This window comes from Cherax quadricarinatus, chromosome 100 (genome assembly GCF_038502225.1).
Source record: "Cherax quadricarinatus isolate ZL_2023a chromosome 100, ASM3850222v1, whole genome shotgun sequence".
NCBI lineage: Eukaryota > Metazoa > Arthropoda > Malacostraca > Decapoda > Parastacidae > Cherax > Cherax quadricarinatus.
This window is the reverse complement of record NC_091391.1, coordinates 507,021-520,077: the sequence shown is the minus strand read 5'-3', so window position 1 is coordinate 520,077 and position 13,057 is coordinate 507,021. Positions and strand designations below refer to the sequence as shown.

The window sequence follows — 13,057 nt, the reverse complement described above, 5'->3', positions numbered from 1 at the left end:
GGCTAACCCTCCGGGGTTAAAAATCCGAACGAAATCTTATCTTATCTTAACTGTGATGTCCCTAAAAGAAGTCTGACAGAAACAAGTCAAAAATAACCTATTACCACTGAATCAGTATATCCTAACTTGACGGAGTGTTCCCAGATGGTCAGTGTCTCTTGATCCAGGAGGAAGGAGCGGATGCTAAATCGCAATACTCTTAAAAACACTGAAAATTGTGACTGCAACAAACATTAGAGGTCAATATAAAATTAGAATAGTTACCCTAAAAAAGTCAGTTTTCTTTAATTCAAAACCATTTTCTCTTTCAACTTTTAATGGTAAACAATTTTATAAACTCATGCCCAGGAAATTTTTTTTTTGTGGTTTCACGTAGCAAATTTAATAGAATTAAACCAACTATAAACCAATTTATTATAGTCATTACTAAGCGCTAAACCAATAAGGGTCATTCAGCGCTGCAGTATAAACCAATAAAACCCCAAAAAGTGGTTTATTTTGGGCCTTTCACACAAACGGTGTGAATTTACCAGGTTATGTCACTGGTACCTGTCAGTGTTCACCTAGCAGTAAGTAGGTACCTGGATGTTAGTCACCTTACACCTGCTGTCAGTGTTCACCTAGCAGTAAGTAGGTACCTGGGTGTTAGGTACCTTACACCTGCTGTCAGTGTTCACCTAGCAGTAAGTAGGTACCTGGGTGTTAGTTACCTTACACCTGCTGTCAGTGTTCACCTAGCAGTAAGTAGGTACCTGGGTGTTAGTTACCTTACAGCTGCTGTCAGTGTTCACCTAGCAGTAAGTAGGTACCTGGGTGTTAGTTACCTTACAGCTGCTGTCAGTGTTCACCTAGCAGTAAGTAGGTACCTGGGTGTTAGTTACCTTACACCTGCTGTCAGTGTTCACCTAGCAGTAAGTAGGTACCTGGGTGTTAGTTACCTCACAGCTGCTGTCAGTGTTCACCTAGCAGTAAGTAGGTACCTGGGTGTTAGTCACCTTACACCAGCTGTCAGTGTTCACCTAGCAGTAAGTAGGTACCTTGGTGTTAGTTACCTTACACCTGCTGTCAGTGTTCACCTAGCAGTAAGTAGGTACCTGGGTGTTAGTTACCTTACACCTGCTGTCAGTGTTCACCTAGCAGTAAGTAGGTACCTGGGTGTTAGTTACCTTACAGCTGCTGTCAGTGTTCACCTAGCAGTAAGTAGGTACCTGGGTGTTAGTTACCTTACACCTGCTGTCAGTGTTCACCTAGCAGTAAGTAGGTACCTGGGTGTTAGTCACCATACAGCTGCTGTCAGTGTTCACCTAGCAGTAAGTAGGTACCTGGGTGTTAGTCACCATACAGCTGCTGTCAGTGTTCACCTAGCAGTAAGTAGGTACCTGGGTGTTAGTCACCATACAGCTGCTGTCAGTGTTCACCTAGCAGTAAGTAGGTACCTGGATGTTAGTTACCTTACACCTGCTGTCAGTGTTCACCTGGCAGTAAGTAGGTACCTGGGTGTTAGTTACCTTACACCTGCTGTCAGTGTTCACCTAGCAGTAAGTAGGTACCTGGGTGTTAGTTACCTTACAGCTGCTGTCAGTCTTCACCTAGCAGTAAGTAGGTACCTGGGTGTTAGTTACCTTACACCTGCTGTCAGTGTTCACCTAGCAGTAAGTAGGTACCTGGGTGTTAGTTACCTTACACCTGCTGTCAGTGTTCACCTAGCAGTAAGTAGGTACCTGGGTGTTAGTTACCTTACACCTGTTGTCAGTGTTCACCTAGCAGTAAGTAGGTACCTAGGTGTTAGTTACCTTACACCTGCTGTCAGTGTTCACCTAGCAGTAAGTAGGTACCTGGGTGTTAGTTACCTTACACCTGCTGTCAGTGTTCACCTAGCAGTAAGTAGGTACCTGGGTGTTAGTTACCTTACACCTGCTGTCAGTGTTCACCTAGCAGTAAGTAGGTACCTGGGTGTTAGTCACCTTACACCTGCTGTCAGTGTTCACCTAGCAGTAAGTAGGTACCTGGGTGTTAGTTACCTTACACCTGCTGTCAGTGTTCACCTAGCAGTAAGTAGGTACCTGGGTGTTAGTTACCTTACACCTGCTGTCAGTGTTCACCTAGCAGTAAGTAGGTACCTGGGTGTTAGTCACCTTACACCTGCTGTCAGTGTTCACCTAGCAGTAAGTAGGTACCTGGGTGTTAGTTACCTTACACCTGCTGTCAGTGTTCACCTAGCAGTAAGTAGGTACCTGGGTGTTAGTCACCTTACACCAGCTGTCAGTGTTCACCTAGCAGTAAGTAGGTACCTGGGTGTTAGTCACCTTACACCAGCTGTCAGTGTTCACCTAGCAGTAAGTAGGTACCTGGGTGTTAGTCACCTTACACCTGCTGTCAGTGTTCACCTAGCAGTAAGTAGGTACCTGGGTTAGTTACCTTACACCTGCTGTCAGTGTTCACCTAGCAGTAAGTAGGTACCTGGGTGTTAGCACCTTACACCTGCTGTCAGTGTTCACCTAGCAGTAAGTAGGTACCTGGGTGTTAGCACCTTACACCTGCTGTCAGTGTTCACCTAGCAGTAAGTAGGTACCTGGGTGTTAGTTACCTTACACCTGCTGTCAGTGTTCACCTAGCAGTAAGTAGGTACCTGGGCGTTAGTTACCTTACACCTGCTGTCAGTGTTCACCTAGTAGTAAGTAGGTACCTGGGTGTTAGTCACCTTACACCTGCTGTCAGTGTTCACCTAGCAGTAAGTAGGTACCTTGGTTAGTTACCTTACACCTGCTGTCAGTGTTCACCTAGCAGTAAGTAGGTACCTGGGTGTTAGTTACCTTACACCTGCTGTCAGTGTTCACCTAGCAGTAAGTAGGTACCTGGGTGTTAGTCACCTTACACCTGCTGTCAGTGTTCACCTAGCAGTAAGTAGGTACCTGGGTGTTAGTCACCTTACACCTGCTGTCAGTGTTCACCTAGCAGTAAGTAGGTACCTGGGTGTTAGTCACCTTACACCAGCTGTCAGTGTTCACCTAGCAGTAAGTAGGAACCTGGGTGTTAGTTACCTTACACCTGCTGTCAGTGTTCACCTAGCAGTAAGTAGGTACCTGGGTGTTAGTCACCTTACACCTGCTGTCAGTGTTCACCTAGCAGTAAGTAGGTACCTGGGTGTTAGTTACCTTCCACCTGCTGTCAGTGTTCACCTAGCTGTAAGTAGGTACCTGGGTGTTAGTCACCTTACACCTGCTGTCAGTGTTCACCTAGCAGTAAGTAGGTACCTGGGTGTTAGTCACCTTACACCTGCTGTCAGTGTTCACCTAGCAGTAAGTAGGTACCTGGGTTAGTTACCTTACACCTGCTGTCAGTGTTCACCTAGCAGTAAGTAGGTACCTGGGTTAGTTACCTTTCACCAGCTGTCAGTGTTCACCTAGCAGTAAGTAGGTACCTGGGTGTTAGTCACCTTACACCTGCTGTCAGTGTTCACCTAGCAGTAAGTAGGTACCTGGGTGTTAGTTACCTTCCACCTGCTGTCAGTGTTCACCTAGCAGTAAGTAGGTACCTGGGTGTTAGTCACCTTACACCAGCTGTCAGTGTTCACCTAGCAGTAAGTAGGTACCTGGGTGTTAGTCACCTTACACCTGCTGTCAGTGTTCACCTAGCAGTAAGTAGGTACCTGGGTGTTAGTTACCTTACACCTGCTGTCAGTGTTCACCTAGCAGTAAGTAGGTACCTGGTGTGGGTAGCATCCTGGGGAAACAAACCAGAGCAGTGACTGGCTTACTAACCCTCCGGGTTTATAATTCTAAGCTCCTCAACCCTCTAAGTCAATTAAAAATATTTCTAATTAATTTTATTATTCCTGTCTATACACCAGCGCCATTTTCGTCTGGGTTGTGAACCTCTGTTTTAGACGTTTTCCTCGCTATCTGGAGAACAATAATGTTCTACCGTTTGTTCTAGTTATTGTTGGAGACATTGTTCTTCTGTTGTGATTTGTTAATATTATCTCCGGGCATCGATGATTTAGTAATTAATGGATAAAATGAACACATCTGCAGAGTTCAAAATGGCCGAGGAGGGAGAGAGAGAGAGAGAGATGCTTACTTGGTTAGCGAGGTTTAAAGCCTATCTACTGCATGATGCTGCATGTCGTGTGCTCAAAACCTGTCGAAAATATTTTATTACCTTAAATAGTTATTAATATAAACTTTCAGAGCATATACACTGTGATGGGGCAGCGTTTTTTTTTTTTTTTTTTGCTAGCATCTTTTCAATGTTTATTCCAATGAATTTCTAATTATTATAACTAAATTATTCTTTCAACCTATTAATATTAATTTTATTAATTATTTTCTTAAAGTTTAATTGAGTTTATTATAAATAAATTTACTGAATGTTAAAGGTGTAAGCCCTGGGCATACATACTATCATATTTCTTATTTTATCTAAAATTACAAAAATAGCAAATATGTGTTAATTAAAAATACATTAATATGAAAAATAAATTATAATTACTATATAAAAATGCAAATACAATAAAAAAAAATCTATCACCTTATCTATTTTCCCGAGGGACTGGTCGTTATTTATCTCTATTTTAACTATTATCAGTTTACCATTATTAATATTATTTAATGTTAATAATGTTAAATATAGTGATAACTGTGTTAATATAGTATTAATAGTGTTAATATAGTGTGAACAATGTTAATACAGCATTAACAATGTTAATATAGCATTAACAATGTTAATATAGCATTAACAATGTTAATATAACATTAACAATGTTAATATAGCATTAACAATGTTAATATAGTGTGAACAATGTTAATACAGCATTAACAATGTTAATACAGCATTAACAATGTTAATATAGCATTAACAATGTTAATATAGTGTGAACAATGTTAATACAGCATTAACAATGTTAATATAGCATTAACAATGTTAATATAGTGTGAACAATGTTAATACAGCATTAACAATGTTAATATAGCATTAACAATGTTAATATAGTGTGAACAATGTTAATACAGCATTAACAATGTTAATACAGCATTAACAATGTTAATATAGTGTGAACAATGTTAATACAGCATTAACAATGTTAATATAGCATTAACAATGTTAATATATTGTGAACAATGTTAATACAGCATTAACAATGTTAATATAGCATTAACAATGTTAATATAGTGTGAACAATGTTAATACAGCATTAACAATGTTAATACAGCATTAACAATGTTAATATAGTGTGAACAATGTTAATACAGCATTAACAATGTTAATACAGCATTAACAATGTTAATACAGCATTAACAATGTTAATATAGCATTAACAATGTTAATATAGTGTGAACAATGTTAATACAGCATTAACAATGTTAATATAGCATTAACAATGTTAATATAGTGTGAACAATGTTAATACAGCATTAACAATGTTAATACAGCATTAACAATGTTAATATAGTGTGAACAATGTTAATACAGCATTAACAATGTTAATATAGCATTAACATTGTTAATATAGTGTGAACAATGTTAATACAGCATTAACAATGTTAATATAGCATTAACAATGTTAATATAGTGTGAACAATGTTAATACAGCATTAACAATGTTAATACAGCATTAACAATGTTAATATAGTGTGAACAATGTTAATACAGCATTAACAATGTTAATACAGCATTAACAATGTTAATACAGCATTAACAATGTTAATAGAGCATTAATAATGTTAATATAGCATTAATAATGTTAATATAGCATTAACAATGTTAATACAGCATTAACAATGTTAATATAGCATTAACAATGTTAATATAACATTAACAATGTTAATATAGCATTAACAATGTTAATGTAGCATTAACAATGTTAATATAGCATTAATAATGTTAATATAGCATTAATAATGTTAATATAGCATTAACAATGTTAATACAGCATTAACAATGTTAATATAGCATTAACAATGTTAATACAGCATTAACAATGTTAATACAGCATTAACAATGTTAATACAGCATTAACAATGTTAATACAGCATTAACAATGTTAATACAGCATTAACAATGTTAATATAGCATTAACAATGTTAATACAGCATTAACAATGTTAATAGAGCATTAACAATGTTAATACAGCATTAACAAAGTTTATACAGCATTAACAACGCTAATATAGTAATAACAATATTAACATAGTATTAACAATATTAACATTAACAACACTAATATAGTAATAACAATATTAACATAGTATTAACAATATTAACACAGTATAATAATATTTATACACCAGGTCTCTAGCTTACAAAAAAAAAAACATTTTATAAAACCTCAAAACTTAAAAAAAACATCAAAATATTCGCATAAGAGTAATAATATTATAATAAAAATATAATAATCTACTGATAATAATAATAATAATAATAATAATAATAATAATAATAACTATAATAATAACAATAACAATATAAATTAAGAAGATGTTAAGACTTTAGGTTGAGGAGGTAAACATTTTATAAAACCTCAAAACTTAAAAAAAACACCAAAATATTCACATAAGAGTAATAATAATATAATAATAATATAATAATATATAATAATAATATATAATAATAGCAATAATAACAATAATAATAACAATAATAATATAAATTAAGAAGATGTTAAGACTTAAGGAGGTAAACATGGCCGCCAACTGCTACTGCTGCTGCTGTGTTATTTTAGTTAATTTTTGAGGTTGTTGGTGGGTAATTAGACTCGGTTAATGACCCAGGTGAGAGGTAACTACCACAGCTTTATTTCTCAGGTAAATTAAACCTTGAGCTTCAGCTTTATTGTCTTAATTTCAGCTTTATTTCTCAGGTAAATTAAACCTTCAACTTCAGCTTTATTGTCTTAATTTCAGCTTTATTTATGGTTATTTTTTCCTTTAAATTATCACTAAATAACTTTTATTACTTCAGTCACCTTGGATCAAAAACCCCACATTCCTCCCGTTCAAATATGTTGGTCTCGTACGGGTTTAGCGCTCCCCGGTGATTATGTCCCCTACTGGAGTGTCTCTGGTGCTTCTGAGGGCTCTTGATCCCAGGGAATGGAACTGGTGACCCCCCTACGGGTGTAGAGCTTCCCATATATTGGCTCAACCGAGAGGACCCGGGTTCGATCCCCGGCACGGGTGTACTGAGCAGTAAGTAGGTACCTGGGTGTTGCTCACCTTACACCTGCTGTCAGTGTTCACCTAGCAGTAAGTAGGTACTTGGGTGTTAGTTACCTTACACCTGCTGTCAGTGTTCACCTAGCAGTAAGTAGGTACCTGGGTGTTAGTCACCTTACACCTGCTGTCAGTGTTCACCTAGCAGTAAGTAGGTACCTGGGTGTTAGTTACCTTACACCTGCTGTCAGTGTTCACCTAGCAGTAAGTAGGTACCTGGGTGTTAGTCACCTTACACCTGCTGTCAGTGTTCACCTAGCAGTAAGTAGGTACCTGGGTGTTAGTTACCTTACACCTGCTGTCAGTGTTCACCTAGCAGTAAGTAGGTACCTTTGTGTTAGTTACCTTACACCTAGCAGTAAGTAGGTACCTGGGTGTTAGCACCTTACACCTGCTGTCAGTGTTCACCTAGCACTAAGTAGGTACCTGGGTGTTAGTCACCTTACACCTGTCAGTGTTCACCTGGCATTAAGTAGGTACCTGGGTGTTAGTCACCTTACACCTGTCAGTGTTCACCTGGCATTAAGTAGGTACCTGGGTGTTAGTCACCTTACACCTGCTGTCAGTGTTCACCTAGCAGTAAGTAGGTACCTGGGTGTTAGTCACCTTACACCTGCTGTCAGTGTTCACCTAGCAGTAAGTAGGTACCTGGGTGTTAGTCACCTTACACCTGCTGTCAGTGTTCACCTAGCAGTAAGTAGGTACCTGGGTGTTAGTCACCTTACACCTGCTGTCAGTGTTCACCTAGCAGTAAGTAGGTACCTGGGTGTTAGTCACCTTACACCTGCTGTCAGTGTTCACCTAGCAGTAAGTAGGTACCTGGGTGTTAGTTACCTTACACCTGCTGTCAGTGTTCACCTAGCAGTAAGTAGGTACCTGGGTGTTAGTCACCTTACACCAGCTGTCAGTGTTCACCTAGCAGTAAGTAGGTACCTGGGTGTTAGTCACCTTACACCTGCTGTCAGTGTTCACGTAGCAGTAAGTAGGTACCTGGGTGTTAGTTACCTTACACCTGCTGTCAGTGTTCACCTAGCAGTAAGTAGGTACCTAGATGTTAGCCACCTTATGAATGCTATCAGTGTCCACCTAGCAGTAAGTAGGTACCTGGGTATTAGTCACCTTACACCTGCTGTCAGTGTTCACCTAGAATAAGTAGGTACCTGGGTATTAGTCACCTTACACCTGCTGTCAGTGTTCACCTAGCAGTAAGTAGGTACCTGGGTATTAGTCACCTTACACCTGCTGTCAGTGTTCACCTAGCAGTAAGTAGGTACCTGGGTATTAGTCACCTTACACCTGCTGTCAGTGTTCACCTAGCAGTAAGTAGGTACCTGGGTATTAGTCACCTTACACCTGCCACATGTACAAAATATATTAAATTTTCCACTCGTTTTTTATTCATTTTCACTTACAAAAAAAATTTATCTATCGTAAGCTTTTTTTGGGGGGGCGGGAGATAGAAATTTAATTATTTTATCATTTTCATTTTTCATTTTAGGTTTGCATTTTAAATGGAGGTTAAATCTAGTGAAAACCTCCAGTATGGAGTTGAGACTAATGTAGAAGAGGAAGTCGGAGTCGTGCAGTGTTCGGCCACGCCGCAGCCAACTCGACGACCCCTACAACAGATACATCTACCTGTGTCGTCTTCGCCGATGTCGCAGTCATCAGCAACGCCATATAAGTGAGCTTCGTCGTGCCTGTTGCAGTAGTGTCGGTTTTCTGGACTCCAATTTAATGGATTTTCAGATTTTATGGCTGAAATCTGTGGCTATATAATACAAGCAAGAGAGAAAGTCTGTTAAATCAGAATTGACTGTTACATTTATGCTTAATTTGTTATTTAGCAGCATCTGTTAAATCTGAATTGATTACGTTTACACTCAATTTTTTATTTAAATAAATCTGTTAAATAAGAATAGGCTGTTATTGTTTTAGTTTGCTGCATAAATTTATTTTCAGATTTAACAAACTAAATCCATTAAATTCATAATTGTTCATTATTGATACAGTCATTGAAAAATATTATAATTTGACTTTAATGGCCACCCTCCACCCCATTAGTATGTTAAATCAAGGGTTCACGGTATGTTTTAATATACCTTGATCTTTCTTCAAGGATGTAGGGGCCTTGATGATGATGATGATGGGTTCTTGATTTTTGCACTTTTACTATTTATCTAATGTAGTATATAAGTGATATAGCTTGTATAAATGTTTTACAGGTACCATAAATGTCAGATGATCCCAGAAGAGCAGGAGGGTCAGGAAAACCTAGACCCTCGGAAGATACGTCAGCGGAGTAAGAAATCACACCTGACCAATAGGTTTGTAAGCTGCGGTATGTGCAATATGTATTATATTGGTCAATGTCAGGACCACCAGCATTATCCAGCAGTAATGAGATGTGTCTGCTAGAGGATTAGCAGATTTATGTGATTGTTGATCGTTGGTACTACCAGCTCTGTCCATCAGAATGTCTGCTAGAGGATTAACAGATTTATGTGGTTGTAGATTGTTTAGAGTTGATACAGTTAAGTCAGATCACTATAATTTTGCTACTCCAGACTAGTAAGATCCTCAGAGACAAACAGTTGATTAGCTGTATAAAGTGGTTACTCGGGGAGGTTGTGATGTCGGGCGGTGGACCACACAGCAACAACTTTCAGTAAACTCATACAACCATCCAACTAAAGCTTGAGATTTTATCTACACATTTCCTTGAAGGACGGGTGGAGATATGTTGTAGCTTTTGAACTGTAGTATCAGCATGCCTCTGGCAAAACGGAGATGGAGTGAGTGATGATGAAAGTATTCTTTTTTGGGTCACCCTGCCTTGGTGGGAAATGGCCAATGTGTCAAAAATATTCCTCAATCTAATATACAGTGGACCCCCGCTTAACGATCAGCTCCCAATGCGACCAATTATATAAGTGTATTTATGTAAGTGCGTTTGTATGTGTATGTTTGGGGTCTGAAATGGACTAATCTACTTCACAATATTCCTTATGGGAACAAATTCGGTCAGTACTGGCACCTGAACATACTTCTGGAATGAAAAAATATCGGTAACCGGGGGTCCACTGTAATAATCTTCGTGTAAGTCTGAGTTGTTAAGTCAAATAATAATAATCTTTATATGGGTAAATAACACAAGTCTATATCATATGAGATTTTCTTTACAATATAAGCGTGGACTCTGGCCAGGCGGATTGCTAGGGTCACCATTTGTATCATGTATTTATGTGCAGCTTCAGAAAGATTATATTGCCTTAGTTAATGAAGCAGGTGCAGTACTGGTATCACAGTATACAGTGAAGATAGTACTGGTATCACAGTATACAGTGAAGCAGGTGCAGTACTGGTATCACAGTATACAGTGAAGCAGGTGCAGTACTGGTATCACAGTATACAGTGAAGCAGGTGCAGTACTGGTATCACAGTATACAGTGAAGCAGGTGAGTACTGGTATCACAGTATACAGTGAAGCAGGTGCTGGTATCACAGTATACACTGAAACAGGTGCAGTACTGGTATCACAGTATACAGTGAAGCAGGTACTGGTATCACAGTATACAGTGAAGCAGGTGCAGTACTGGTATCACAGTATACACTGAAACAGGTGCAGTACTGGTATCACAGTATACACTGAAACAGATGCAGTACTGGTATCACAGTATACAGTGAAGCAGGTGCAGTACTGGTATCACAGTATACACTGAAACAGGTGCAGTACTGGTATCACAGTATACAGTGAAGCAGGTGCAGTACTGGTATCACAGTATACAGTGAAGCAGGTGCAGTACTGGTATCACAGTATACAGTGAAGCAGGTGCAGTACTGGTATCACAGTATACACTGAAACAGGTGCAGTACTGGTATCACAGTATACAGTGAAGCAGGTGCAGTACTGGTATCACAGTATACAGTGAAGCAGGTGCAGTACTGGTATCACAGTATACACTGAAGCAGGTGCAGTACTGGTATCACAGTATACACTGAAACAGGTGCAGTACTGGTATCACAGTATACAGTGAAGCAGGTGCAGTACTGGTATCACAGTATACAGTGAAGCAGGTGCAGTACTGGTATCACAGAGCATACTAAACATGTCCGTGGGTTTGAGCTGAATGGTCTACCCTGTCTTACACTTAATGTGGGTGAGAGAGATTTAAGAAATAAGGAGGAACAAGAAGGCTAGTGAGAGAGAGGAATTAATCAAGAGTTCTTGACTTTTTTAATTTCATTGTTAAAAAAAGTGGATTGAATAAGATTGCTGCATTTTCTGTTACAGCACCAGATGTCTCTGCTGTATTTCCAGCTGCAGCTGTATTATGAATTTAACTTCAGCTACCTCCTCAGCAGGAAGTGATCATGAGCCAGCTGAATCCACCAGGTTGGTAAATTTTGAAAATTCAGGTAAGAACAGGATTCTGGGGCACGCTCTTCCTAGAATATAAAAATGGAGGAGCATTGTAGTAGGCCTACTGGCCCATAAAAGGTAGATCCTCATAAAATAATCAACCATTCCCACCCACCTATTTGTGCAAGCTTTTCCCAGAGTTACCCTAGAATTCTCTTAAATACCTCAGGTACTAATCACACCCAGCACTTCTCACTCATCAATTTGTCTAATCTCTTTTTAAAGCTAAAGAAAATCTTACCCTACTCGGTAGATTATTCCCCTCATTGACAACTGTTTGAAAAACCAGTACTTATCTATGTTCTTTCTAAATCTAAATTTCTCTAATTTAAACCTGTTATTTTTGGTTCTTACTTGACTCAATATTGGGTCTGTGGCCTAACTCGTGTCATTTTGTTGGCGGTTGACAAAGAAGTCAATTGCTGGAGTGTTCTACTTGTTTGAGCTGAGTTCTGCATAGTTTGCAGCATGGTGCAGGAAGGTGTTGTATGACCTTTGTGGGTTTAGTGTTTATTTCTCATTATAATAATAATAGGAGCAAGGGGTTAGTAACCCTTTCTCCTGTATAAATTACTAAATTTAAAAGGAGAAACTTTTGTTTTTCTTTTTGGGCCGCCCCGCCTTGGTGGGATACGGCCGGTTTGTTAAAAAAAAAATAATAATAATAATGTACAGGAAAGTGATCTGTTCCACCAGGAGGCCTGGTCACAGACCGGGCTGCGGGGGCGTTGACCCCGGAACTCTCTCCAGGTAAACTCCAGGTAAACTGGTGTGAGGTTTGGGTTGCTGCTGCTGTCACTGTAGCAGAGATTAAACAGAAGTCAGTTTTATTAGACTGGAAGGGTGGGTAGTAGTGAAACTGAGTATGGGAACAGTTCCAAACCTGAAAATTTGTGTATAGAGTAGTTGATGAGTGGAACAGGCTGCCTTGTAAAAACTCTTGCATAACTTGCTTAACTCTTGCTTAGCTTCAGATTTAGGCTAGATAAATACATGAATGAGGAAGTTGGGTTTGAGTCGGACTTGCACCTGAGTAATTGAGTTATTGAAGCTCATTCCTTGGGTAGTATTAAAAATGAGTTGAACAAATAATTTTGCTAGTTGGTTTGAGAAGGACTTGCCTAGTTTGGGCCAGTAGGCCTGCTGCAGTGATCCTCCTTTCTTGTGGTCTTACACAACGATTTGGGGGGAGACCTGTCCTCGTGGTGTCTTGGTTTCAGTAATTTGTTCATGTAATTTTTTAGAGTTTCCAATGATCGCAGCACTTAGCACATCCTCTTGAAATTCATTCCATTGATCTAGCACTCTGAAGAAATATTTCCTAGTATCTCTGGCTCCTTGTATATAGAGCAGAGCACCTGGTGATAGACAGCATATTTCTTGCTATTTTTACCTTGGCAGTTCCGTACACACAGTAAATATAT

General features: G+C 38.9%; 1 protein-coding gene across 5 annotated transcripts in view; it reads left to right on the top strand.

Annotated features, from left to right (window-relative positions):
- Positions 1-6,661: 6,661 nt before the first annotated feature.
- Positions 6,662-13,057, top strand: part of bora (aurora kinase A activator-like protein bora) — a gene marked incomplete at its 3' end in the record, with an annotated part of 45,436 nt that continues 39,040 nt past the window's right edge. The window contains 4 exon segments of one of the 5 annotated variants that reach the window (XM_070079538.1): positions 6,662-6,769; positions 8,709-8,894; positions 9,436-9,537; positions 11,505-11,606. In XM_070079538.1, the coding sequence (XP_069935639.1) occupies positions 8,722-8,894; positions 9,436-9,537; positions 11,505-11,606 (377 nt within the window). 5 annotated transcript variants of the gene reach the window in all.